Source organism: Bison bison, unplaced genomic scaffold (assembly GCF_000754665.1).
Source record: "Bison bison bison isolate TAMUID 2011002044 unplaced genomic scaffold, Bison_UMD1.0 scf7180017864334, whole genome shotgun sequence".
NCBI classification, from domain to species: Eukaryota; Metazoa; Chordata; class Mammalia; order Artiodactyla; family Bovidae; genus Bison; species Bison bison.
Genome location: NW_011494906.1, coordinates 763459 through 790348, shown reverse-complemented (window position 1 = coordinate 790348; position 26890 = coordinate 763459). Strand labels below are relative to the sequence as shown.

Here is a 26890-nt window from a genome sequence, read left to right as displayed (position 1 = left end):
TACGCCACAGCACAATGACAACCTTCACTGAGCATTTACTATGTATTCAGACCTTGTGAACAGAACAGCAGCCCTGGCTTTGATTACCGTGCACCACACAACTTGCTAAGCAGCTTATGACTTTCTCTTCAACTTAACCCAGAAAGCAACTCTTTATCCTCCACCTGCCCTGAAAAGCTATTCCGCCTTCCTCTGTGCCATTTTGGTAAATGGCACCACCATTCACCAGCTGCTCAGACCAAAAACTTAGCAAGTCATCTTCAATTCCTCCCTTCCCTTAATCTACAAGGAATCCACAAAGAACCCAGTTGATTCCAACATACACTCTGAATATGTCCACTCATTTTCTTCTCTAACAAAGCCACTCTAGTCCAAACTGTCCTCTCTTTCGAAAATCGCCTAGAGCCTCCTAAGTGACCTTCCTTTCAGAGTCTGCCCCCAACAAGCCGTTTCTACACAACAACCAGAGTGACCCTCCAAACCCAAAACAGGGCATGTATGTCATCCCCACTCTTAAAGTCTTCTAAGAGCTTCCCACTAAATCTAGAAAAGAATCCACATTCCTCACCGAGCTGACGCAGCTATACGGCCTTGGTCTGCCCGCTCCTCTGGCCTTACCCCCCAGCCTCCTCCTCACTGGCTGTGCTGCAGCCACGCTGGCCCCTTCCACATGTGTCAAATGTATCAAAGCCACTCAGGCCTCAGGGCCTCTCCCTTTGCTACTCCCACTTTCTAGACCGTGCCCCCTCCGATCTTTGGATGATCAATTTTTTCCTTACCATTCAGGTCTCCATGTCCCTTCCTCAGCTATGCCATCCCAGATCACCCCATATAAAGTGGGTCCTACCCTGCGGAGCTTACTCTCCTTATTTAATAGGATGACCCACCACCTGAAATTGTATTTTCTGTTTATTTATATACTGTTTTGGAGAAGGCGATGGCACCCCACTCCAGTACCCTTGCCTGGAAAATCCCATGGATGGAGGAGCCTACTGGCTGCAGTCCATGGGGTCCCAAGAGTCAGACATGACTGAGCAACTTCACTTTCACTTTTCACTTTCATGCATTGGAGAAGGAAATGGCAACCTACTCCAGTGTTCTTGCCTGGAGAGTCCCAGGGACTGGGGACCCTGGTGGGCTGCCGTCTATGGGGTCGCACAGAGTCTGACACGACTGAGGTGACTTAGCAGCAGCAGCAGCAGCAGCATATACTGTTTGGTTCACCCACTTGGAAACGAAGTTCCCAAAGGCAGGGATCACATGGGTCTTCTTTGCTGTTGAATCCCCAGAACCAGGCAGCCAAAAGTCACTCAGTAATGTGAGGGATTGAAAAAATAAACCAATGAAGCCTCACAACAACCCTGCAAGGTGGGTACTGTTATCATCGCCTTTTTCTTTAAAAGGGTGTGGCCTGCCAGGCTCCCCCATCCATGTGATTTTCCAGGCAAGAATAATGGAGTGGGTTGCCATTTCCTTCTCTAGGGGATCTTTCCCCTTCCTTCTCCAGGATAAGCTAGCTTACCCAACGTCATATCATAAGTGGTGAGGCCTGGGATTTGAAGTCTGTCTCAATCCAGTCAGTGGTTACCTATGCAATAATGCTCCAACAGGGACTTCCCTGGTGGTCCAGTGGTTAAGAATCTGCCTTGCAAAGCACGGGACTTGGGTTCAATCCTTGGTTAACGAACTAAGATCCCAAATGGTCTGAAGCAACTAAGCCAAGATGCCACAGCTACTGAGCACACACGCTGTAACTAGAGAATCAGTGCACTGCGGGGAAAGATCCCCCATGACGGCAGTGAAGGTCCCACATGTCACAGCGAAGACCCAATGCAGGCAAACACATAAATATTTAAAAAAGAGTAATAACACCCCAGTAGTTGATGGAACCCTCTTCCATTCAGCACAGCATCTCTTTAACGTGTCTGCCCTTTGGCCTCTGCCATAATCATCTTCATACCAGACAACTGCACAAGCCTCTACCCTCACCTCTCTGCCCATTCACGCTCCAGGGTGTTTTTTTTCCTCCCATGGACATTCAATTTCTCACGTTATCCTTATCACATTATTCTGGGAAAGAAACAAATCATATCGTTAGAGCTGCTATAACAGTGTCTTGCAGATAGAACTGGAATCCAGGTTCTAATCGTCTTTGCAGCCCACACATTTAGAGTGATTCTACACTCCTTTGCAAGCCCCATGATGGTCTTTACAACCACCTACCAGTCTACAATTTCAGCCTCATCTGCTGCCGATCACTCATCTGATCAACAAGTATTGAGCAAGGACTACACGCCAGGGGATTCCCAGGTGGCGCAGGGGTAAAGAATCTGCCTGCCAATGGAGGAGACACAAGAGACACAGGTTCAATCCCTGGGTCGGGAAGATCCTCTGGAGTAGGAAATGGCAACCCACTTCTTGCCTGAAGAATTCCATGGACAGAGGAGCCTGGTGGGCTACATTCATGTGGTTGCAAGGAGACAGACACAACTGAACCATTGAGCACTACACGCCAGACACTGTCACAGGTATCTGGGATACATCCCTGAACAAAGAGAAAGAAAAATTTCTGCTCTTGTGGCATTCCCATTTGTTATTTTCTTTTTTGTCCAGGAGGTAAGTGGGAGGAAACAAACAACAGACACAAGCTTGAAAGAGACTGTTAGAATGTATCAAGTGCTATAAACAAGAAAATAGAGCAAGGTAAGGGAGATCAGAGCTGGAGGGGCTGGGGTATTAAACAGCAACCTAGGCCTCCCTGAGCACATGACATCTGAGCAAAGACTTGAACTTTTCCTTTTTATGAGACATGCCGGTGCACACTGTTTCTTCTGTCTCAAATGTTCTTCTGTTGCCTCTCCACAAGCCTCGAAATCAGCTCAGTTTTCACCTCCTCGATAAAATCTTTCCCAGTGTACCCAGAATCTCATTCATCTTTTTGTACCATCTTTTTTGTGCCACTTGCTGCCTATTCATTGTAAGCGTGAGTTTATGGGACTGGATACCTCTTCCAGACAATAAGCCCTTAAAGGCTGGTATCTACCTCATAATGCTTGTGTGCTAAGTGTCCAGCTTTGTACATGGCAGATGACCACTGACACAACAGAGGAGTAGGATGTTTGGAGTTGGCTAGAATGGCACCCCACTCCAGTACTCTTGCCTGGAAAATCCCATGGGCGGAGGAGCTGGTGGGCTACAGTCCATGGGGTCACTAAGAGTCAGACATGACTGAGGAACTTCACTTTCACTTTTCACTTTCATGCATCGGAGAAGGAAATGGCAACCCACTCCAGTGTTCTTGCCTGGAGAATCCTAGGGACGGGGGAGCCTGGTGGGCTGCCATCTATGGGGTTGCACAGAGTCGGACACAACTGAAGCGACTTAGCAGCAGCAGCAGAGAAACTTGCTCTGAGACTCTAGAGCAAGGGAAAGAGATGGAAGTGATGCAACTGGAATGCCCGACTCTCCTGATCGCTAGTCACTCACCTGTTTGATGATATAAGTTAGCTCCTCAATTTCCACTGCCTTATCATCAAAGAGGGACTTGCGCTTTGCCACTGCAGAGACAAACAAGAAGCCACCACAGGTGAGGTCGGAGACCAGACTCAAGACAGTATGGTTCCTCAGCCCTCCGGTGTTCATTGCCCCAGCTCTGAAAGGTCCAGGAACACTCACAGATTGTCAGCTTCTCCAGCTTGGCAAATGTGTTGCTGAGGTCTTTCCCAATGCGCCTGCAAATGAGCACAAGTGAGAACACCGTGGAAGGGAAGGAGAGGACCTTTCCCACCTTAGCACCAGCACAACCAATCCCAGTCCTCGCCACCAAGGTCACCACAGGAAAGACTACATCTCCTCAGACACTGGCCAACCTACCACATAACTTCTCCCAACTCACTTGGCCATGAGGGTAAATTCACTGCGCTGCCGGACAGCACGCAGAGCCGGCTTGTTTGCCTGGATTCCATTCTGAAAGGCAACATCAAAAAGTAAATTTTTTCCTTCCCACTGCCAGCTTTCACTATTCCCCAGGCATCCTCTACACTCGCCCTCTAGCATTAGTGGCATCCTCTACTGGACAGGCCACCCAAAACCTGATGCCACCACTTACTAGAAGGGGGGCTGGGGACAAGTGACTTAAATCACTCTGAATCTCTGTTTCCTCTTATGTAAAATGGAGACAGTTCTACACATCTCCTTTTGTTGTTGCTAAGATTAAAAAACATAAGAGTTATAAATTATTTTAGCCAAATACTGGGTCCATGATAAGCACTGAATAAATGGTAACTAGTATTACCATTCTATTCCTCCAACTGGGGAATTGAGAGGATAAACAGGAAGCTCTTGGAGAGGATATAGAAGAGCAATTGTAAACAAGAACTGAGCAGTAAAAATATTTAAAATCACAGTTACTCAGTTTCCACTTGGATTCAGAAAGTCTGGGCCAAAACAAAGCAATCTAATTTTTTAAAAAAGCACTCCCAAGTGATTTTATTAAAATTACTTTATTTGGAAAGTTTCTTTCATTTTACAGATATAAAAACTGAGGTCCAACTAGATTAACTTCCATGTTGTCACAAAGTAAACTTGGTAGAATTACACTGGAATGAGAATTTAAAGTGTTTGTCTCTGAGCTAAATAAAGGCTCTTTCTAGAACCTGTTCCTTATCCAAACCAAATATACTGTAATCATTTCTCGCCCTGAGATATTCGTTTCAGAATAGCAACCCTAGATTCCTGATTAAATAAAACAACAACAAAGTCTGGATCCCTGCCTCTAGATTAGCTAGCCCACCTTTTCTCCGATGCTTGTTAGATCCTACCATCCCAAGCTAGACCAGGTCTCCATCAGACTCCCCCAAGAATTACGGTGCTGGAGCATCCCCTCTCCCAGGTTTGAATATGACTCATTCTGCCTCTCCCAGTCCAGGTCCTTACCTGACGGCTCTGCAGGGACTTGCAGGCTGACAGGAACTCCTGGGTCCGATCCCGGCAGGACATGGTGTCGGGAGGGGGAGGGACCAGGGCCACTGGGGGGGGCAGAGGGGCGATGTCGCTGCTGCTACTGCCAGCAGTTGCAGGGGACAGGACCTGTGTCTTTGAGAGACCCAGGTAGACACCCTGATCCGTGTTCTTAGATCCGTAGCGTTTCCGCGGGATCATTGAGACGCATAACCTCGGACTGTGGTGGAGGGGAGAGTGTCATTCCCCAGGCAGCCTCCTTCTCCACCAATCCCCCGCCCCAACCAGCAGTTCTTCGGGGCCCCTCCGCACTTGGCACGGAGTTTCGAGCCCGAAGCCACCCGCAGATCCTGGGACCGGCCCGCAGCTGACAGGATCCTGCTGCTTCTGCGGCCCAAGCTGTCCCCCTCCTCAGACTCTTCTTCCAACTTGGTTCCGGCAGCCACAGCGCGGGCCGGGGCCCTGAAGTAGAGGCAGGGCCAGAGCCAGGTCCTGTGGCCCTGAGGCTCCAGCCCGTCCCTTGCAACTGCCCCAGGCCCTAACTGGGCTCTCTCGTATCCACGGGTTCCTCCGACTCCTCAGGGAGAAACGGTGACGGACCACCTCAGAGGGACACACGTCGGTGGGCGGAGGGGGGAATCTCTAGGTGTTTATTTGAAGCAGGAAGTCCCACCCTCGCCTCGCCCAAGTCCCACCTTCTGGAAGTCTGCAAACACTGATTAGCTAACGCCGACGTCCTTCTTAAAGGGGCTTTTCTGATTGGACAGCGAGGTATTCGCTCACTCCGAGCCGGGCCGGCAGGACTTGCCCGCTTGTCCCTGGTTCCCTTCCCCCAGCCCGGCGCAGTCCCCGGAAAGAACGGCCCAGAGCAGGCACGGCAGCCAGACCCTACCGAGTCCTACCTCCTTTCTGCCGCCTGGCGCCGCCGCCACTGCTATAATCTCCCAGACCGTCACCGCCTCCTCCCCCTGGAGTCCAAGCCGCCGAAACCCGACCAAAGCCTGGAAGCCGCCACGTCACCCACACGTAACCCCACCCCCGATGACGGGAAGGCGGTGCCACGCCTCTTCGAGCTCGGCATCCCGAGAGACACGCCCCTCCACCAAAACGCAGGTGTTAATTCGCCCTCCCATTGGCTAGGCTACCCCTGTGGCCCCGCCTCCAAGGAACTAGAGCCGGGGGCCCAGGGGACTGGCCAACCTCAAGGATGGAGCCTTAAAGAGCCCGCGACCCTGGTGGTGCCCGCGCTCTACGTGCCCAAAGCCGAGGCACAAGCGCATAGGCAGGTACACGTTAGAAACTTTATTCTCTGAAGGCTGGGGAGGAGTGAGAACAGGGCTGGAGTCACCCCTTCTCCGGCTCCTCCTGGATCCTCTCCTGATCGCACTCCTGGATCCTACTCGCCGGCTTTGGATTCTGGACTGCCTGCCTCTTGGTTGACCGAGAAGAACCCCGACGGCTGAACATGGATAGCCGCCGCCACAGCACAGTGATCAAAAGACTTTCGTTCGACCTGCGATCTCGTTGCTCCACCGACTCCGCATCAGTGCCTGAGAGGATGCGAGGCCGCTGAGTTCTACTCTCCCCAGTCCAACCTCCTGGTGGTCCAGTCCCCACTCCCAGCTCCCTGGGCCCCCTGGTGTGTCTCTGGTCCCACCTTCTGACCCGGCCTCCTTGGCCTGCTCATCCGAAGTCTGAAAGTCCTTATCTTGGCAGCAGCCCATGGCCCCGCATGCGGCCCTGCACTCAGTGCCACCCACGCCAGCCGGCAGGTTCCCGGCCCTGCTTTTGTGACGTCAGATACCCCCACCACCCCAGCTCAGGGAGCCGCCACCACTCTCTCCCCATCACAAAAGGCTCAAGGTCATGGTACGTTTTAAGCTGTTTATTTACAAAGCGAGCACAAGCTCTTCAGGAGCTGGTGGACCCAGGCCGTTTCTTCTTTCTCCGTCTGGCTTGGAGAGCGCCTTGGGTCTGCTCCCAATCGGGGAGCTTCCGCTTGGCAGCTGCCTCCAAGGACGCCCAAAGTTCATCTGTCTCTGTGTCTTCTGAGGGCACCTTGTTGGGCTCCTGAGGCTCTTGCGGTTCATCCTGGTGAGTGGGAGAAGCCCTCAGGAGTCAGAGGTACAATAACAGACCCACAGGGAGGAGAATCATTCCTCCAGGCACCACCCCTGGTTTCCTGCTCCTAAAAACCATGCCCATCCATGCTCTTGGACTTCCCTGGTGGCTCAGCTGGTAAAGAATCTGCCTGCAATGCGGGAGACCTAGGTTCAATCCCTGGGTTAGGAAGATCCCCTGGAAAAGGGAATGGCTACCCACTCCAGTATTCTGGCTTGGAGAATTCCATGGACAGAGGAGCCTGGTGGGCTACAGTCCATGGGGTCACAAAGAGTCACATATGACTGAACGTCTTTCACTTCACTTCATCCATGCTCCTATGTTACTCTTGGCAATGACCCTGTCAGGACTATACCCAGCAGGTGGATGGACAGTCTCAGGTCTAAGTTCCAGATGCCTCCCTTCCCTCTTCACAGAGATATCCTCACACCTTACCATTAGCTCCCACATTCCCAGACCCAAGAGCTTACCTCCCAGTTATCCCTGCCTGACAGGAGGAGGCAGTTCAATTGAGATTTGAGATAAACCTGCAAGAGATGAGGGACCTTAAGGGGCCAAGTCTGCTGAAACAGAAACAAGAATGGGGGAGGGAGGAGGGCGCAAGAGGCAGGAACGAATGGTTTCTCACCTTATGTTCCAGGCCCCGTGGATTCCGGATCCTGTGTATCCTCAAGACTCTGTCCAAACCACAGGAGGCTAGTAGGGGCTTTGAAGGGTGGCACTGCAACCCTCGGACGCTGCCTGCCAGTCCCTTTAGACAGCCCAGCAGGCGCCCTGGAAAAAGGGGGCAGGTATCAGTGCTAACTGGTCAGCCAACAACCATTTATTGAGTGTTTTCTATTCAAATCACTTTCTTTCAACATTTAATCCTCGTTTAACATAATGCTGACATGGCAGTTACCATTAACATCTCCATTTTTCAGTGAAGAAACTAAGGCACAGGGAATTGACAAAGTAATTTGTCCAAGGTCACACAGCTTTTGGCAGAACCGGGATTGAACCTGGTTCTGGCACCTGAAAGAGGGCTCAGCAGCTCTACCGCCCCTTGTGAGAGGGGAATCCTGCCCTTCCTCCCCACCTCTGCCCCCCCCGCAAGGCTCCCTGGTCTCCTCACCTTGCCGAAGGTCAATTTCTGCCAGCTGCCCATGAGTATTCCCCACAATTACTGAACTGAGGAGGAGACCAGAGAGACACACATGGGGTTGGTCAGCAGGAGCCCCCTGGAGTCCTCCCCAAGCCCCACTTTGCCCTCTACACACTCACTTGCCCTCAGGAGTGAGGGTCACGGCTGTCAGCGGGTACTCTCCGTAGGTGGCCTCGAGGACTGGCCTGCGCTGAGGGGAGGCTGGATCATAGACACGGACCTGGGAGAAGACTGAGGCATCACAACAGCGCCTTTACTCTGCACAGCCCCCTGACGCCTCCACATCTTCACTTCCCCTCATTTATTGTTGTTTAGTCGCTAAGTTGTTTCCAACTCTTCTGTGACCCCATGGACTGTAGCCCACCAGGCTCCTCTGTCCATGGGATTCCCAGGCAAGAATACTAGAATGGGTTGCCGTTTCCTTCTTCAGGGGATCTTCCCAACCCAGGGATTGAACCCGAGCCTCCTGCATTGGCAGGCAGATTCTTTACCACTGAGCCACCAGGGAAGGCCCCCTACCCCATACACTGCTTTTACAATCCACTCTTTCAGAGAAACTTTCTCATTTGAAACACACCCTTCTTCTCTGAGTGTTGAGGAGTAGAGGAGAGCTGCTGAGGAACATGAACATATAGAGCTGAGAACAGAGGTTCCCCAGGCTAGGAGCAGCAGCATCCCCATGGTCTGCATATGTGAGCTTTCCATCTATACTCCCCTCTCATGATGGAAAAGCAAGCTGGCCCAACTGTCAGAGTTGCTGAACTCAAACAGAGAAAAAAGTTAAGCCTGGACAGGAAGGAGAGAGGAAGCCCTCATATGTGTTCTGAGCAGAAATGTATTACCAAGAGCAGACTTCAGTATGCAGAGCAGAGGAAGCAGGGCAAATGTAGCCCCACCCAGTCCTGCCTGGGTCTTAGAATTTCAAATTCCCTGGTGGTCCAATGGTTAGGACTCCGAACTTCCACTTTAGATTTGATCCCTGATCAGGGAAGTATCAGGGATCAGGAAGTACGGTCCAAAAAAAAAAAAAGGCCCAGCTGAAAAGATCCCCAGTTGGGCCTTTCCTATACAGCTGAGGAATGGAGACCAGATATTACAGATACTAGAGGGTCATGGTTGGGTCCCAAAGCAAATTAGAGACTGCCATCAGGACCAGAACCCAGTTCTCTTGATACCCAGTCCATCCATGTCTTCTCATAACACGGGCCCCATGTGATTCTACTATGAAGGGGACACTCCCTTCTCTCTTCCAGGTGGGAAGAAAAAGAAGAATCACAGTTCAAGCAACTCCTTCCTAGAATGTAGTAAGCGAAGGTCACTGGCTTAGCCACTTGGCTGAACACTCAACTGGGGAAGTGGTCCTTCTTCTGGGAGCTCAGGGATGACACCAGGATGGCGAGAACAGTGGCTGTGCCAAATGGTGGGGACCGAGCCTGCAAAGCGCAAGCCTCCTGTTTCTCCAGGAAGCTGTGTGAGCCCAGAAAAAGTTAGGGGTGAGATGTGTGCCTTACCTGGTGGTACCCTGTACAGGTGACGAGCTTCTGTGACTCTGGAAGGAACTGTATGTCCTGGTCCCAGACGGGAACCCGCAGGTCGAGCCAATCATTCCGTACCTGGTGGGGTCGGTAGATGAGAGACAGAGCTGGGAGGGGCTCAGTGTGTCCCTTCCTTCTGCCCTCTGTCATCATCCCCTAAAACCCAGCTGGTCTCCAATTCATAATCAGTGGCCTCGACTCCTGGGAATTCGGACCCAGGTCCTCTCCACCCACCATCACTCACGTTCTTGGCCCTGAACAAAGGCTCCTCAGATCCCTGCAGGTCCCACACCTTCAGAGCATTCTCCTTCCCACCTGTGGCAACGATGTGGGGGCGTGCTGGGTCTTGGCGCATCCTACATACCCCAGGGCCCACCCTCAGTTCCAGGACCTGAAAAGAATGAGAGAGGGGAGATGAGAGTCACTTCCAGATCCTTAGTCCTCCTCCCCCAAAGCCTTCATTGGCTCTACCCTGGGCCCCACCTTCCCCAACCATCAGGATCAGGATGAGGGGGGCCTCACTGGGTCAGAGGATGCCTCCTTGTCCTTGTCAGTCCAGACTCGAAGAATCCCAGAATCCACACATGTGATGAGGGTGCTGCAGGCAAAGGGAGGATAGAGTTAAAAGAGCAGGGGTAAATGGTATTCTCTGTCTCCATTCGACCCACCCCCAAATTCATATGAACTAGACTCCAAGCACTCTTGCCTGGAAAATCCCATGGACAGAGGAGCCTGGTAGGCTGCAGTCCATGGGGTCACTAGAGTCAGACACGACTGAGCGACTTCACTTTCACTTTCATGCACTGGAGAGGGAGATTGGCAACCCACTCCAGTGTTCTTGCCTGGAGAATCCCAGGGACAGGAAGCCTGGTGGGCTGCCACCTATGGGGTCGCACAGAGTCGGACACGACTGAAGTGACTTAGCAGTAGCAGCAGACTCCCTCCTACCAGCCCTGTTCCTAAGGAAGCCTCTAGGTAACTCAGGTCTGGGTGGGGCTTCATGGCTGTTACTTAATTTCCTCATCAAGGTAATGGTTTAGTGGTCTTAAAAGTAAGGAAACAGAAGCTATGAAAAATTATAAGATTTGCCACTTAGCTATAAATGTCAGAATCAGAGCTGCAATCAAGACTGTGATACTGCAAAGCACAGTCTTTACCCCACAGCTCCACCTGGGGCACCTGGCCCTGCTCGTCTTTCTTGATGTGGTCACCAGGAGTCAGAGCTCTGAAAGCACTGAAATGGGACTGCTCTGGATTTAGTGTTTGGTCAGAATCAAACACCAGCTTCCTCTCTCAAGTTCCCTGTTCTGGGTGTCAGACCAGACAAGCCAATCTCTCCCCAGGATCTGTACAGCCCAAGCCCTCTGCTTTTTCTCATATCTGCCCACCCTCCCCAACTAGGTTCAGGCTCTGGGTTTTCCTGGGCTGTGGCAAGAGTCTCCCAACTGCCCCCTCTCCAATCCATCTGCCCATTCCTGCAGGCTCACAGCTCTGACCACAGTGTTTCCTGCTCAGAAACCAATCATGCCTCACCAGCTACAAAACTGCAGATTGCTCAACATGACACTTAAAGCACTTTACCTTAAATCCCAACTTACCTCGTTCATCTTATATTAAAATGCTTCCTCTTAAATTTTTAAAAGGGGAAAAAAGTTTCCTGGGCTTCAACCCCCAGTTCAGTTCAGTCGCTCAGCTGTGTCCAACTTTTTGCAACCCCATGGACTGCAGCACTCCAGGTTTCCCTGACCATCACCAACTCCTGGAGCTTGCCCAAACTCCTGTCCATCAAACTGGTGATGCCATCCAACCATCTCATCCTCTGTCATTCTCTTCTCCTGCCTTCAATCTTTTCCAGCAGTTCTTTGTATCAGGTGGCCAAAATATTGGAGCGTCAGCATCAGTCCTTCCAATGCATATTCAGGACTGGTTTCCTTTAAGACTGACTGGTTTGATCTCTTTGCAGTCCAAGGGACTCTCAAGAGTCTTCTCTTCAACCCCCAAATGCTGTTTATCTTCCCTGTGATGTGCCCTGTAGCCTCACACGAATCCTTGCCCTCTGCTCAGGCAGGAGTCTCTTTCTAGAATGCTCTAACTCCTTTCTCCACCTGTCAAAATTCTACCCAACCTTCAAGGCCAAGTTCAAATATTCCTCCTCCCCCGCTCCAGCCTTCCAGACTCACCTGTCAGAATTAACCTCACCAAACCTACACAGTCAGCTCATAGCCTCTCTCTTCACCTTCAGAAGAAAACTAAGCCTGCAACCCAGCATTTCCTATTCTTTACTTTAGGAGTTTTACCACTTTGTTGGTGGTTGTTAGCCCGCATTTAAAAACGTATTCTAAACTTTCCTAGTGGCTCAGTTGGTAAAGAATCTCCTGCACTGCAGGATACCGCCTGTAGTGCAGGAGACTGGGGAAGATTCGCTGGAAAAGGAAATGGCAAATCGCTCCAGTATTCTTGCCTGGAAAATCCCGGACAGAGGAGTCCGGCGGGCTACAGAGTCGGCGGGCTACAGAGTCGGACACGACTGAGCGACTAACACTTTTACTTTCAAACTATTAAATAACGTGCTCAGGGTCATCCAAAAGGTTATTATGCCAAAAAACAAAAAACTCTGGAAGAAGCAAACTCTATGATGGCAGATACTGTGTCTGGTTTACCTAAGCCTTTGCATTTCACCCAGTGCCTATAAACAATCGAGTAAGTGTTCCATAAAAGTTTGTTATAGGAATGAACGGACGAAGGCAGGAAAAACGTCCATGTCATGCAGACCAGGCTCATGTCACCTCAGGGTTGATCGCCACTACTCGGTCGTCCAGCGGGAGCCTCAACGCTCTCGCTACGACCTGAGCGTTTCTGCAAGGGGTTTGGTCTTACCCGTCGACCTGGGCGAGGCCTCGGAACGTGCCCTCCCCTCCAGGACATTGCCTCTGGCCCTGGAACCTGCCTTCCTCGGTGCTGAAGTGCTTCACTGTCCCATCGGCACAGCCCACTAGGATCTGGGGGCAGAGGAGCACAGGATGGCGAGGAGAGCGATGCGGCAGCGCCCGAGGCCGACTCCCAGCTCCGACTGTCAGCGGTCGCTCACCTGTGTCTCGCCGCCCGCACCCCAACACAGGGCGCTCACTGCCTCTTCGCGCCGTGGCTGTCCTGACGCCGTGAAGTTCGCCGCCTGTTTGCGCTGAAGGTTCACTCCTGCGGGACACGGACGTCAATCGCGTCAGAACAGCGAAACGGCGACGCCCGCAGTTCCCGACGCCCGACCTCGCTACCCACCTTTCAGGATGCCAGTGTCGGTGCCAACCCACACATGGTTCCAGCGTGCAGCCGCAGCCGCCATAGCGGAGCTCGGGAACCCAAGGCTCACACTTCCGGCGCAGCGCCTGCGTCACCAGCGTGCGTCTCGTCGGATTCGGAGGAACTCCTTTTCTAGGCCTTTAAAGAACCGGAAGAGTAAAAATATTCTCCCAGCCAGGTGGTTTTGCTTTTACAAAAATGAAATCTAGAGACTTATTTGTGGAGATCTGAACAGTAACTTGACCATTTTACATTTGGAGTAAAAGGCATATTGTCTCAACCACGATATCGGATCCAGGCAGCCCTAGTCTGTTCCTCTGCTCTAAAGCATGTATGTTTTCTGTACAAGAGAAGAAAAGAGGTCATATCAGAACGATTCAAATCACTGAAGAAGCGCATGGCTTCAACTTCAAGCGTAATAGGACAAAATGAACAAAATTGGGGGTTAGGCCACAGAAACACAGCACAACCACCATTACCGCCCCCCACAGACCCTAAAGTAAATCTGAACGGTCTCTTTCCCTGAAATACTATGATTTCCCTTTATAAGACGTTCAACCATTTATTTCTCTGCTCGAAAGCCTTCCTCGCTGTAAGGCCAGATACACACCTAGAGTTTTCAAGTTGAGAGAACTAGACCAGGAAACTTACCCGTTGGAAAGAGTACTAAGCAGTGAGTACTCAATATCTTCCCTACGGCAAATAACTTATCTAATACGTGCACGTCACTATTCTCAAAATTGTAGTTATTTAGTTGCTAAAGTCGGACCCGACGGCTTTGGCGACTCTACGGAAATATATCCAGCCAGGCTCGTCTGCCCAATTGATTCTTCAGACAGGAATACCGGTGAAAATGGAAAGTACTAGTCACTCAATCGAGTCTGAATCTTTGAGACCCCACTCTGTGATTCTCCAGACAGGAATATTGCAGTGGTAAAAACTATTCTCCAGGTGATCTTTGCGGCCTCGGGGAATCGACCCCACCACGTTTTTTGGTTGACAGGGACTTCCTCGTTGAACCTCCTAAAAAAGCCCCGAATATACGTAAAATGGCGCCACAACCACCGAAAGCACTACCATTATATTACATGTACGGAAATCCTTACAGATGGTTTATCTCAAGTACGTTACAAAGTTAGAAAAAGTAAATCAAACTACTGTACTTTATTTAAAGCTTTAGAAAAACACCGAAAAAAAAAACCTTAAAATATGTTTGTCGTGACGCACCCGGTGCGACCCAAGCAGTATCCGTCAAGATTCTGTAAAAGAAACTCAGACTCACTTTATTCGCGCCTGTTACAGCTGAAAATTAAACTAAACGAAAACTACACAGTAGAGATAAGCACAGTGTTAAATCCCCACCGGTTTTAGTACAACCCGACTACTCAATATTGTATATTGTTTTAAACCAAAAAAGAGCTATAAATAGCTTTGTGTTTTTCCTTGAATAAAAGTTCCTACGACGCAAATACTTACACTTGTATATTACCATCATGTTGCCGATAGAAAAAGAGCACGTATATTAACGTAAACATTAGATCTTTTTTTGAGACCAAAACTTGTTCCCCCCGAAGGGGGTGCACCGTTCCTGGAAGTACTGCAATACCAGGTCGATGCGTGGAGTGGACGGAGCAAGCTCCTATTCCAACTCCTAATCCCAAAAATCCATTTAATATATTGTCCTCGGATAGAGGACGTATCAGATATTAAACTGATAAGAACAGATACTACACTTGATCTTAGCCAAAAGGCCGAGAAGCGATACTGTCCTGCTTCTCTCCGGGCCAGCCTTACTCTTAGTGTAGCTTTTAAGGTTGTGGTGACTTTTATGGCCTAATCATTAGATTTTTCTCAAAGTTCAGTCTTTCTTAAAACCAATTTTTCATCATTTCTGATTCATAGTAATTACTAAAATTGTGGAAATAGACCTTAAATTGTGTTCCTTTACTGCTTCGCCTTCCGGCTAACTCCCTGTGTGTTTTGCATAAACCCGCCCCGCTGCTCTTTCGCTTTCTGGGATTGGTCTCCATGCTAGACGGGATTTCTATGGCCGCCTGGTGTTTTACCCTCGGAGACTGGCGATCTCTCCGCGCCTGAAGGGGCAGCAGAGCTGTGGTGGTCGTTAGTCTGTTGAAGCGGATGCAGGGCGGCGCCCCTCTTCCGGACATTTACTTGGAAAGGCCCGCGGTTCCTGAGCGCTGACTTTGGTGTTCAAAGAACAGAGTTGGGACCCCTGTCCGCCACTTTCTGATTTGATGCCACGAGCCATGTTACTTGCGCTTCCCAGGTGGCACTAGTGGTAAATAATCCCGCTGCCAAAGCAGGAGACATAAGAGAGGCAGGTTCGATCCCTGAGTCGAGAAGATCCCTTGGAGGAGGTCACCATCGCCTCCAATATTCTTACCTGGAGAATCTCATGGACAGAGGAGCCTGGTAGGTTACATTCGCAGAGTCGAACACCACTGATGGGACTTAGCACGCACGGCATGCACGCAAAGCTTGTTACTTAGGCTCCTGTCTTCTCTGTTAAATGGAGGAATAATAACCCGCGCTTATGGGGTGCTTGCGAGAACTGAGGACATGCTGCTCTCGGTCCAGAAGTGACAGTGGAAGTTGGTCTTTAGGACTGTGTTCCCCTCGCATTACGGGGCTCCAGGCTGGCTCTGCTCCTCCCCGCTCCCTGATTTACTGTAACATCCGCCCCCACCCCACTTACATCTTGCCGTTTGTACCATCCACTACCCACCGTTGGCCCTACAGCGGGGGAAAAAGCGGCCTGAGAAAAGCGTTTCGGAGCCTCCTGATTCCTAAACCCAGGAACCAGCGGTGGGAGAGGGGGTGAGGCAATGCAGGTCAAATTTAACAGAAGCGGTACTTTAGAGGCTCAGAGCAAAGCCCAGCTGTATGAAAGGTATTAATGTCAGGCTCTTGCTGAAAAGGGACTTGAAGTCCTGTTTCCTTGGAAACTATGTTAGTGTGAACGCAGAACGTTCTATTTGAAACCTCCTTAACTGAGCTCTACATCTGGGTTGGAATTAGAGGCCGTGTCTCTGGAGCCTGGAGGGCTACGAATCGTGGGTTGTGAAGAAGCGAAGAGTCTCGGACACGACTGAGCACACAGACACACTCACAAACACACACACCGTGCCTGGGTTGAGATCCTTCCAGCAAGAGTAGCATGTTCTATTTTCACTGATATGATTACAGCTAGCAAAGTATGACCATCTATGACTTTAGAGACTGTGGTTTCTCACACTGTGTACCTGTTAATAAACAGAAGGCTTCACCGATAAACCCAGAGCCTCTAGGGAGAAGCTGAATTAAGGGACTGTGGTAGACAGAATAATGCTCTACATGCCCATGTCCTAATTCTTAGAACCTCTCATTATGTTAGCTTACATGGCAGATAAAAGGTAATTCACATATATGATTAATAGTTTTTAGGAGAGATCATTCTGGACTGGGCTTCCCAGGTGGCAATAGTAGTAAAGAACCTGCCTGTCAGTGCAGGAGTCATAAGAGATGAGGGTTCAATCACCCTGGTAGGGAAGATCCCCTGGATCCACTCCAATACTCTTGCCTAGAGAATCCCATGGACAGAGGAACCTGGTCGCTAAAAAATCTGACAGGACTGAGCAACTTAGCATCTGCATCTTCGTTCTGGATTATCTGATGGGTTCCATGTACATAATTACAAAGATCACAAAGGGAGACAGGAGACTCAGTGTCAGACTGATGCAGCATCAGAAAGATTTGCTAAACCATCACTGGCTTTGAAGATGGAAGAGGGTTGTCAGCCAAGGAATGGGGGTGGCCTCTGGAATCTAGCCAAGGCAGAGAAACAGATTCTCCTTCAGAGCCCACAGAAAGAAATGCAGCCCTGTTAGCACTCCTTGGTTTTAGCCTATTGAGACCCATTTCAGATTTCTGACCTCCAAAACTGTAAGATAATATATTTGCTTTGTATTAAGCAACCAAGTTTGTGGTAACTTGTTGTTCAGTCACTAAGTCACATCTGACTCTGCGACCCCATTGACTGCAGCATGCTAGGCATCTGGTGGCCAAAATATTGGAGCTTCACTTCACCATCATTCTTTCCAATGAATATTCAGGGTTGATTTCCCTTAGGATTTACTAGTTTGATCTTCTTGCAGTTCAAGGGACTCTTGAGAGTCTTCTCCAGCAACAAAATTTAAAAGCATCAATTTTTCAGTGTTTAGCCTTCTTTGTGGTCCAACTCTCACTACTGGGAAAACCATAGCTTTGACTATATAGACCTTTGCCAGCCAAGTGATGTCTCTGATTTTTAATATGCTATCTAGGTTTGTCAGGGGCTTCCCTAATGGCTCAGATGGTAAAGAATCTGCCTGCAGTGCAGGAGGCCCAGGTTTGATCCCTGGGTCAGGAATATGCCCTGGAGAAGGGAATGGCTACTCACTCCAATATCTTTGCCTAGAGAATCCCGTGGACAGAGCCTGGCAGGCTAGTCAATGGGGTCACAAAGAATCGGACACAACTGAGCAACTAACACTTTCTAGGTTTGTCATAGCTTTCCTTCCAAGGAGCAAATGTCTTATAATTTCATGACTGCAAGTCACCATCTACTGTGATTTTGGAGCCCAAGAAAATAAAATCTGTCATTGTTTCCACATATTCCCCTTCTATTTGCCATGAAGTGATGGGACTGGATGCCACCATCTTAGTTTCTTTATTGTTGAGTTTCAAGCCAGTTTTTTCACTCTCCTTCTTCACCCTCATCAAGAGGCTTTTTAGTTCCTTTTCACTTTCTGCCATTAGAGTGGCAACTTATTACAGTAGCCAGAAATAAAAAAAAAAAACCAACTAATGCAAAGGCGAAAGCAAAATTTTGGGGACCTACCTGGTAGTCTAGTGGCTAAGACTCGGTTCCTGATGCAGGGGGCCCAGGTTCGATCCCTGTGCAGGGAACTAGATTCCACATGCTGAAACTAAGAGTTCAGGTATTGCAACTAAGACCTGGTGCAGCCAAATAAGTATTTAGAAAAAAAAAAAATCAGTTTCTTTAATATTTGGCTGTGCTGGGTTTTAGCTGTGGCATGTAAACTCTTAGTTGCAGCACGTGGTATCTAGTTTCCTGACCAGGGATTGAACCCAAGGCTCCAGCATTGGGAGCTCGCAGGTTTTGCCACTGGACCCCCAAGGAAGCCCCTTCAGTTTCTTTCAACCCCAACCTTCTCCAAACTCTGCAAGACTCAACCTGGGGCAGACCATAACTCCCTAGCCAAATAAGCTTCAGTCCATCTACGCAGGATGCAGTCAAGCATCCCAAGCACAGATCTCTGGGGGCTTTTCCCTGGCAGGTCTCAGCCTTCAGGTTGGCAGTAGCCTTGTTCCTCCTCTGAATTAAAGGTTAAGAGGGAATAGCTCTGTCACTTGCATCTATTGACTCCTGCCTGTTGCTTCATGGATGCAGGGGGCTGATAGTGAGGGCCTCACCTGAACCTGGAAACCTGTGCTCCCTGGAGGCCATTTGTCCATTTGTTTATGCTCTTTGAGCAGACACCCGACTATGATGAGCAAAATCAGACATGGACTCTGCCTTCATTAAGTTTAAGGTCTACAGGGGAAAGGAAGAGAAGTCTCCTTGTGATCTTCCAGGCAGGAAATGAGTGTGGCTTAGGGGGTGGGGGTGGGGTAGCTGTGGTGGCAGAGATGGAGAGCAGTGGGAGGTCATGGAGAGGGAAGGGAGAGGCAAGGCCAAGGGAATATTCTTTCCATGTGGGTACACTTAAATTTTTAATTTAATGTTTTATTTTCATGAAACTGATATAACAATGCCCCTCAATTTACATCCCCCTTTTGTTTTTTGCTACACCATGCAGCATGTGGGATCTTAATTCCCCAATCAGGGATCAAACCCATGCATCCTGCAGTGGGAAGTGTGGATTCTTTTTTTTAATTGAAGGTTAATTGCTTTATACTATTGTGTTGGTTTCTGTTGTACATCAATGTGAATCAGCTCTAAGTATACATATATCACCTCCTTATTGAGCCCACCAGGTTCCTGTCCATGGGATTCTCCAGACAAGAATACTGGAGTGGATTGCCATTCCCTTCCCCAGCGTATCTTCCCGACCCAGGGATCGAACCCAGGTCTCCTGCATTGCAGGCGGATTCTTTATCATCTCAGCCAACAGGGAAGCCTATTAGGTTCTTCCACCTCACAACTGACTCAATATTTTTGTTTTATGGCTAATATCCCATTGTGTGTGTATACATTTGTCTTAGCCACTAGACCACCAGTTCAGTCACTCAGTTGTCCCATTCTTTGCAACCCCATGGTCTGCAGCATGCCAGGCTTCCCTGTCCATCACGAACTCAAACTCATGTCCATTAAGTCAGTGATGCCATCCAACCATCTCATCCCGTCGTCTTCTCCCGTCTTCAATCTTTCCCAGCACCAGAGTCTCTTCCAGAGTCAGCTCTTCATATTAGGTGACCAAAGTATTGGAGCTTCAGCTTCAACAACAGTCCTTCCAATGAATTCAAGACAGATTTTCTTTAGGATTGACTGGTATGACCTCTTTGCAGTCCAAGGGTGAAGGGAATGGCAAACCACTTCAGTATTCTTGCCTTGGGAACCCCATGAACAATATGAAAATGCAAAAAAAAAGACCACCAGAGAAGCCCCTAAATTGCCTTCTTTACCAGTTCTGACAACCATATTCTAAACATATGAAAACTTAACAACAGATGAGCATTCTAGTTCATCCATTTTCCCCTTCTATTGAGAAATGTAAAAGTGGTCATTACCTAAGACCACCTGTCTGGGACATGGTTGGATGGCATCACTCAAAAGACCTGAGCTTGAATGAGCTCTGGGAGATGCAGGACAGGGAAGCATGGTGTACTGTAGTCCTTGTGGTTGCAGAGTTGGACATGATTGAGCAAGCAGTACATACATTCTTGCCAGAATTCTGTTGACAGAGAAGCCTGGTGGGATACCACCTATGGGGTCACAAGGGGTTGTACAGGACTGAAGTGACATAATGTATCCCAAGTGGGTACTAATGCAGTTCCTTTCTGAAGTTCTGGTTGTAGGCCCAGGGCTGTTAAACTCCACAGAAATCATCTGAGATTCATGTGAAGGATAGGGGCAACAAGATACCAAGAGTTGACAGCCCATTTTTCTGTTCTTAACTGATGAGCCACTGTCTCCTAATATCCAAAGTCTTAAGGTTTTAAACACAGTTAAAGGGGTCACTCAAACTCAGTAAACTTTCATGAAGAACACCAAAGAGGCTCCCTGAATGATACTTCCCTGGGTTAGGTAAAGTGCCAAGCTAAATGGGGAAAGCCATTTAACAATCTTTCTGGGATTATTTCTGTCCAGTCAGACCCACTCAAACACAGGAATCAATGAAGGTTTTAAAAAATTTTTATTTAGAAAGGCTGAAATGATTGTATGCTAATTTGAACAGGCAATCTGTACAAGGATTTTTCAGTTTTGACATCTTCCACGTTGGATTCCTATACAGAAAAAGAAAAATGAGTTTTTTCTTATTGGATTTTCACAAGTATATGCCTGATGGGTTTACAAGAGTTATCCTTTAAACATGGTTAGTTTATTTAATACAAGTACATGAACAAATACTTACCATTATCTGTGCTTTGTTCTTTCTTCAGATCTAGGGGGAAAAAAAAATATCTGCCTTTCAATCAGTCATTTATTCCTCCTTTGCCTTGTTTAGGAACTCTCATGATCCCTCAGACAGTTCCCTCTGGAACAAGCTTTCCTCTTCTCCCCCAGCCAGCCCCAGTGGGTTCACCTTTACAGGCTCTGGGACTAGGACAGGAAGTAAGACTTGTGAGTATTTCTTCACTGGGAAATTTTAACTTGACACACCTTGTGTGTTTAAGTTTACTCACCTCTCAACTTCAGACTACAGTGGAGCAGATATATGGCTTACTCCTTTCCCCTGCAAAAGATTGGGAACTAAGTCAACTGTCTCCAGGACAGGCCCATCTATAAAAGCTATGTTGGTTTCACTGGACATTTTACAGAAATCACCAGCTAGTCCAAAACACTTCCCGTTGGCTATAAGGCCACTCAATTTAACACTACAGTCACTTTTTACTCCAAGGGAAACTCACAGCTCAGAAATACCTTTCAGTCATAGTGATCAGACTGGGGCGGTATTGAACTCATCATTGGTGAGTGGCAATGTAACGGGCAGTTCACTAATGGCCAAAGACAAACTTTGGATTTAGCAAGTCATGTCTGCAGTTATTCAAAGCACCAAACAAAAACTGGTGAATTCTATACAGCAGCCATAGATAATAGACTTACCTAAAATCATTCTCAGGCACCAGACAAGGAGCTGTACCTGAAACACAAAGACAACTACGTCAGTAATGCTTGCTTCTTGCATTATAAGCTGTTCCTGTCTAAGCCACCATTCCCAGAAAATCAGATTTCCGAGTCTCAACAGCAAATCATCAGCCGAACGAGATTCCATGTAAGTCATCACAGATACCTGAAAAGGCACTTTCTCCCACTCAATGCATTGTATGCGCAAACACATGGTGATCACTCACCTCTGAGCAACGGTAACTGGCAGTGGTACCTACGGAAGGACAAAGCTATGAGTGACAGAAGTTCCTTACACAGTACCCCACTGTTGTCTTTCCCAGTTTCTCAGGTGTTCATGTCTTTTCATTGTTTAAGTCATAGTGAGCTAGTTTGATTCATCACAGAAACTGCCTACCTGGTGGTGTATGCCATACACACATTAATCAACTAACCTTTTAACTCTGGAGGCTTTCCAGGAGTGTATAGCAACAAGCTGCTCCTGAATGAGAAGATCGTGTAATTAGCAAAATATCTAAAACAACCAAAACTATTCTAACTAGGGTTAATGGATAACCCAAGCCAAGCAAATGCTGTTCATTTGCTGTACCTCAGATAATTCCTTATGGAATGAAATTTCATCCTTTCTCCCAGTTAGCCCCAGTGGGTTCACCATTACTGGCTCTGGGGCTAGAACAGGGGTAAGACAGGATGTCTGCTTTCCTCATTGGCACTGGAGTTAAGCAACAATAAGCAAGGTTACAAGTACTCACCTCTTGACTCTGTAGAAGTCATCCTGAGCAGATCAAGAGGCACCTAGGAAATCAATACAGATAAAATAAGAGATCAAGAAACAGCACTATCAGAAACAAGAGAAACCCCTCCATTTCCCACAATACTGAGAGAAGTAACTTACTGTAAGATAGATGACTCTATTAATGCTGTGACAATCTACAAAAAAGGAGAAAATGGTTACTCCAAAACACTAAGATGAAATACAATTTCTTCATCAACAGAAACTGCCATCAGAACTCTAACATGCTATTAACTGTGGTACCTCACAGAGGATCAGCATTATCAATTCAAATCATCTGACAGTGATGTGTGGGTGAGGGAAGAGCACACCCTCTCAAGAAGGAACTATGCTGTTTGCTAGGCTGCTGACTCCCTCCCCAGGAAAATCATTCCAAGAGGAACAAGCTGGAAGGAGCAAAAACACTGCTCCACTGACCATTTGCTCTCCTGGTTGTTGAAAACACCAGAGACCACAACCAACCCTCCCATTTGAAAACTTACCTGCATTCAGCCTGGGAGGCAGTTGAATTCCTCAAGACTGGTGAGGAGATGCTGGAGACAGAAAAATGAGCCATTATTTTTAGTACTCGAGAACTACCATTAAAAGACCCTGGAGCATTTCGGGCCCACTTCTCAGTAGTAAGATGACATCACTTTTTAGTTCAGGCATATGCTTGTCATTTTACATTCATCATGGAGTGGCCAGTGCAATTTCAACCACCAAGTCCCATCCCGATACTGTGCTTCTACACCCCATCTGCATAAATCATCGCGTACCCACCTGCAGCATCACCACACTTGATCCACACAGGAATAAGTCTTGTCTCATCCTCCAATCTGTAAGCTCCTTTGAATTAAACCACATCTGGGAGGAAAAAAAAAATACCCTTTCTTACTTTTATATCTCGTAGTTTAACTGTCCCACGTTAGTGCCTTAACAACGCAGGACTAAAAGCCCAAACATTTGCCACGGATGGTGCTACTCAGAGTTTTTATGTTTTCTCCACTAATCCATCAGAAAGAGAGAGTTCAGTTTTTGAAATCATCCCCGTAGCACATCCCATCGGACTCCCGCATATTCAACAAGGAAGGAAAAAGACAGTAAAGAGAGGCCAGGAGCACTTACTCCAATGAGACCGGTTTGCGATCCTTCAGCGTTTGGCGCGCGTCCGAACCCTGCAGACAAATGATATTGGGTCAGCACTCTGTCTCGTAAACGCTTTATTTTCCGGAGCTAAGACTGCGTTGCCATGCAAGGCCGGCCTCCTCAGAGTTTCTTATCCTCACGGAGTTCAGTACAGGTCTGTGAAAAGGGTCTCATCACAGAGAGGCCCGTCGGCACGGCCCGCCATCGCCATCTTGTCCTTCACAAAGCCCCTGTTCCTTCAAGGCCTCAACACTATGATCACGTTTTTTCTCCTCCCCTACGAACCCAATAGGCACCACAAAGAAAGGCCAAGGCGCGGACACGTTTGCACGGCCGTTTTTCTCATAAAACTCAATAAACCAACACACTTACCGAGAGCTGTGGATAAATGAGACCGCAGGCCTACCGCGAAACACATAAATACCATCTCGCAGAGGCCCACGGGATTTGGGGGCGGGACTACGGCCGGCGCAAGCGCAGAGGGAAATGGGTGGATTGTGGGTAGAGATTTCTAGAGGAAGTACGAAAGGCTGTTAGCCCCCTGAAGCGGTGGCGCGAAAAAGGTGCGCATGCGCTTTAGGGTGTGCGCAGGCGCGACTAACGTGCGCCCGTGGGTTTTTTACTGCGACTTCTTTTGGCGCTGAGGCGACGAGTACCCGGCTTCGCGCAGATCCTGGACTGACGCCCCGTGTCCGTCATAGCTGACTGCCCCACACCCTTCCCTGAGCATTCACTTGCTTGCACACACTCTAAATCCGCGTGCAGGGTCCTACTCCATGGACCGCGAGCCTCCTGAACCCTCCGCTGGCGTCATCTCGGTTCCAAGCCAGCCGCCCAGCGAGCCTTCTGGGCCTGGTCCTCAGGTGCCCAGCGCGGGGGGCGACTCAGGTATTACTGGGCCCCGGGCCGATCTCGAGTGGAGGGCTCTTGCATGAAACCATTTTGGGAAAGTGAATCAGGTTGTAGGTCCTCTTGAAATATTATAACAGTCTTAGGGTATTTTCTGTAACCGGCCACCGTTGTCCTACTGTCTGGTCCGATTTTGCTAGGAGCTTGTAGTGGGGCTAGCGTTGAAGGTGAAGGTGAAGTCGCTCAGTCGTGTCCGACCTTTTGCGACCCGGTGGACTGTAGCCTACCAGGCTTTTCCGTTCATGGGATTCTCCAGGCAAGAATACCAGGGATCGAACCCGGGTCTCCCGCATTGGAGGCAGACGCTTTAACCTCTGAGCCGTTAGCTGACATTTAAAACGCCTTTTTAAGCACATTGCATGTGTATACGTGCTCAGTCGTGTTAGACTCTGCGATCCCATGGACTGTAGCCGGCCATGCTCCTCTGTCCATGGAATTTTCCAGGCAAGAATGTTGGAGGCCATTTCCTGCTCCAGGGGCTCCTCCCTACTCCAAGAGATCTTCCCAACCCTGGGATCGAACTTGAGTCTCTTGTGTCTCCTGTCTTGGCAGGAGGAGTCTTTACCAACTTCGCCCCCTGGGAAGCCCCTTAACGCAGATTACCTGGAGGGAATCTAGGTGTAAAAAGCTTTTGCAGAACCGCGTACAACTCCTGCCTGATTGACAGGGTGGTTCCAGTCATCTATACCCTTGTTACTGAGGACAACCAGTTTTAGTTTAATCATTTGTAATGCACACCTAGGGTACATGACCGTTTTAAAAATGTATTATATGTACATTTTATAACCATTTATTAAGCTCTTCACTGTGTGGTCTCCTGGATGACCTCATTTACTACTACCACCCTAGGAGGAGGCCATAAGGTAATGTTAGGGATGAGGAACCTGAGATCTGGAGGGGTTAATTAACTTGCTCAGAGTTACCCAGCTAAGAAATATCAGCCCAGGTGCAAATCAGCCCAGGCAGTCTTGATGACAGAGCCTGCACTTTTGATCACTCTGCTTTACTGCTGTGATCACACACTTCTCAGGGTATTTGGGGGGCAAACAAGTACACAGGAAACAAATGGCATGATCCTTGGATACTGTTTCTCAATTTTTTTTCTTGTTGTCTTCCTCTCTCCAGGAGCCTTTAAAAATAAAAAGCATTTCCCCCTCTAATCCCCACCATGAAATTTTAATAACACTTATATAACTGTGTAGGGCTTCCCTTATAGCTCAGTCCCTAAACAATCTGCCTGCAGTGCAAGAGGCCCAGGTTCGATCCTGAGTTGGGAAGATCCCCTGGAGAAGGAAATGGCAACCCACTCCAGTATCCTTGCTTGGAAAATCTCATGGACACAGGAGCCTGGTGGGCTGTAGTCCATGGGGTCACAAAGAGTCGGGCACGACTGAGTAACTAACACTTATAACTCTGTATTTGCTTATATACTGTGGCCCTTCAGAGGGCCAGAAAGCTTCTGTTTAATATCTAGGATTTTCTGCCCTCTTCCTGCTCCAAAAGAACCAATTTTCACTCCTTTGGTGGCAGTGTTGTCCTTATGTGTGTTCCAGCGAAACATAAGTGACAAAACAAATACCAAAGGAATTCCAATTTGAAAAATGTTATTGTAGCTAGAGTAAATTCATGTGTTCAACAATGCTAGACGCTTGTCCAAGTGGGTGATTGAAAAGTTGTAACAAAATGTATAGAAAATGAAACATAAGTTATGGAAAATTCAGAAGGTCCAGAGTAGGCAGGGAGGTTGTGTGTGGGCATGGTATTTGGAGAATGTTTGTGCAGTGCCTGGGCCTTAAAGGGTAGATAAACAGAGCCAGGAAGGAAATTCAAGTTAGAGAAATAATTTGAGTGACAAGATTGGAGCTGGAAAAGTATATAAATATAGTTCATGAAAGATGGGTTGAAGGGGAATCATAGGATATAAAGTTGGAAAAGATTTCCTAGCGAAGGCCAAATGAGAAGGGCTTGAAATGCAAAGCTAAATAATTTGAACTATAGGTAGAATAACCTATAAACCGGGACTTAACCTGGTGGTCCCGTGGTTAAGACTCTGCATCCACTGCGTGGAGCATGGATTTGATTCCTGCTTGGGAAACTAAGATCCCACACACTACACAGGGCAAGGCTGAAAAAAAAAAAGGGGTAAGTTGGGACAGGACATTAATTGGATTGTCACAATAATTTAGGCAACAGATAAGTGGATTCAAGCATGATGAAAGGGAAATAGGAAATGATTTATAATACATCAGAAGTCCTCAACTCACACCTGCAGGAATATAAGTAATGCAGGTAAGCCATAGGAACCTGATAGGGATCTTGATATGCTTGTCTTTGCTCCTGCTGACTGTGCCTTGCTAGAATATTGTCTGTGAAAAATCTGATCAGGAGAATCCAGAAATCCAAAATTGTTGATTAATTTGCTCCTTAAAAATGTTGGCATGTAACTTAAAATTTTTAAGCATTTTCTCTGAGCCAATCAGAATATGCCTGTATACCCAAGGTGGCCTATGACTGAGTTTGCAGCAACTTCTGTAGTAATATAGAATCCACTTTAGAAAGGGGAAATGTTAAAGATTGGATATGTTTTTTGAAAGCTGTAAACAGATTGAGTGACTTAAACATCAAAAAAAAAAAAGAAAGCCAATATTCTTGGC

At 48.2% G+C, this 26890-nt stretch overlaps 3 protein-coding genes and 2 long non-coding RNA genes across 13 annotated transcripts in view; 1 reads left to right on the top strand and 4 right to left on the bottom strand.

Annotated features, from left to right (window-relative positions):
- Nucleotides 1-5991, bottom strand: part of STX5 (syntaxin 5) — a 28437-nt gene extending 22446 nt beyond the window's left edge. For 2 of the 6 annotated variants that reach the window (XM_010853975.1, XM_010853977.1), the window contains exons 1-5: nucleotides 5862-5991; nucleotides 4936-5179; nucleotides 3896-3966; nucleotides 3676-3731; nucleotides 3487-3557 (exon numbers count right to left, since the gene is read on the bottom strand). In XM_010853975.1, the coding sequence (XP_010852277.1) occupies nucleotides 3487-3557; nucleotides 3676-3731; nucleotides 3896-3966; nucleotides 4936-5160 (423 nt within the window). In that variant the 5' untranslated portion in view covers nucleotides 5161-5179; nucleotides 5862-5991. Of the gene's footprint in view, nucleotides 1-3486; nucleotides 3558-3675; nucleotides 3732-3895; nucleotides 3967-4935 lie in introns of all 6 variants that reach the window. The other 4 variants (XM_010853976.1, XM_010853978.1, XM_010853979.1 and 1 more) reach the window with 4 other exon arrangements.
- Nucleotides 5992-6248: 257 nt separating this feature from the next.
- On the bottom strand, nucleotides 6249-6729 carry LOC104998671. Its single transcript, XR_826494.1, has 2 exons — nucleotides 6617-6729; nucleotides 6249-6509 (listed from the first exon to the last, which is right to left on the bottom strand). It is a non-coding gene; the product is annotated as an uncharacterized LOC104998671 (long non-coding RNA).
- A 100-nt stretch (nucleotides 6730-6829) lies between these two features.
- Nucleotides 6830-14837, bottom strand: WDR74 (WD repeat domain 74). 3 transcript variants are annotated; one of them, XM_010853972.1, is made up of 12 exons: nucleotides 14533-14837; nucleotides 13036-13396; nucleotides 12848-12954; nucleotides 12637-12758; nucleotides 10282-10357; nucleotides 10004-10150; nucleotides 9736-9837; nucleotides 8344-8444; nucleotides 8195-8250; nucleotides 7709-7854; nucleotides 7551-7607; nucleotides 6830-7050 (listed from the first exon to the last, which is right to left on the bottom strand). In XM_010853972.1, exons 2-12 carry the CDS (start codon nucleotides 13097-13099, stop codon nucleotides 6871-6873), a joined length of 1158 nt encoding a protein of 385 aa, XP_010852274.1. In that variant the 5' UTR covers nucleotides 13100-13396; nucleotides 14533-14837; the 3' UTR covers nucleotides 6830-6870. The 3 variants fall into 3 exon arrangements, with proteins under 3 accessions (XP_010852274.1, XP_010852275.1, XP_010852273.1); XM_010853973.1 differs by having other exon boundaries at nucleotides 13036-13194; nucleotides 14533-14791; XM_010853971.1 differs by lacking the exon at nucleotides 14533-14837 and having other exon boundaries at nucleotides 7551-7625; nucleotides 13036-13161.
- A 5618-nt stretch (nucleotides 14838-20455) lies between these two features.
- On the bottom strand, nucleotides 20456-23779 carry LOC104998670. Of its 2 annotated transcripts, none has more exons than XR_826493.1 (12): nucleotides 23700-23779; nucleotides 23307-23356; nucleotides 22962-23045; nucleotides 22682-22732; nucleotides 22302-22336; nucleotides 22159-22210; nucleotides 21841-21887; nucleotides 21634-21662; nucleotides 21386-21422; nucleotides 20965-21014; nucleotides 20694-20723; nucleotides 20456-20565 (listed from the first exon to the last, which is right to left on the bottom strand). It is a non-coding gene; the product is annotated as an uncharacterized LOC104998670 (long non-coding RNA). The 2 variants fall into 2 exon arrangements; XR_826492.1 differs by having other exon boundaries at nucleotides 22159-22201.
- A 92-nt stretch (nucleotides 23780-23871) lies between these two features.
- SLC3A2 (solute carrier family 3 (amino acid transporter heavy chain), member 2) overlaps nucleotides 23872-26890 on the top strand; it is a 40161-nt gene continuing 37142 nt past the window's right edge. The window contains exon 1 of the mRNA XM_010853970.1: nucleotides 23872-24215. Coding sequence (XP_010852272.1) covers nucleotides 24104-24215 — 112 coding nt within the window. The 5' untranslated portion in view covers nucleotides 23872-24103. The remainder of the gene's footprint in view (nucleotides 24216-26890) is intronic.

Excerpts from the sequence above, each read along its gene's own strand:
- WDR74 (XM_010853971.1), bottom strand. The coding sequence starts at position 13,099 with ATGGCGGCTGCGGCTGCACGCTGGAACCATGTGTGGGTTGGCACCGAC. Across the intron at positions 9,838-10,003 it reads CTTTGTTCAGGGCCAAGAAC|GTACGGAATGATTGGCTCGA; the intron begins GTGAGTGATGGT and ends CGACCCCACCAG. Across the intron at positions 8,251-8,343 it reads ACCCTCACTCCTGAGGGCAA|TTCAGTAATTGTGGGGAATA; the intron begins GTGAGTGTGTAG and ends TCTCCTCCTCAG.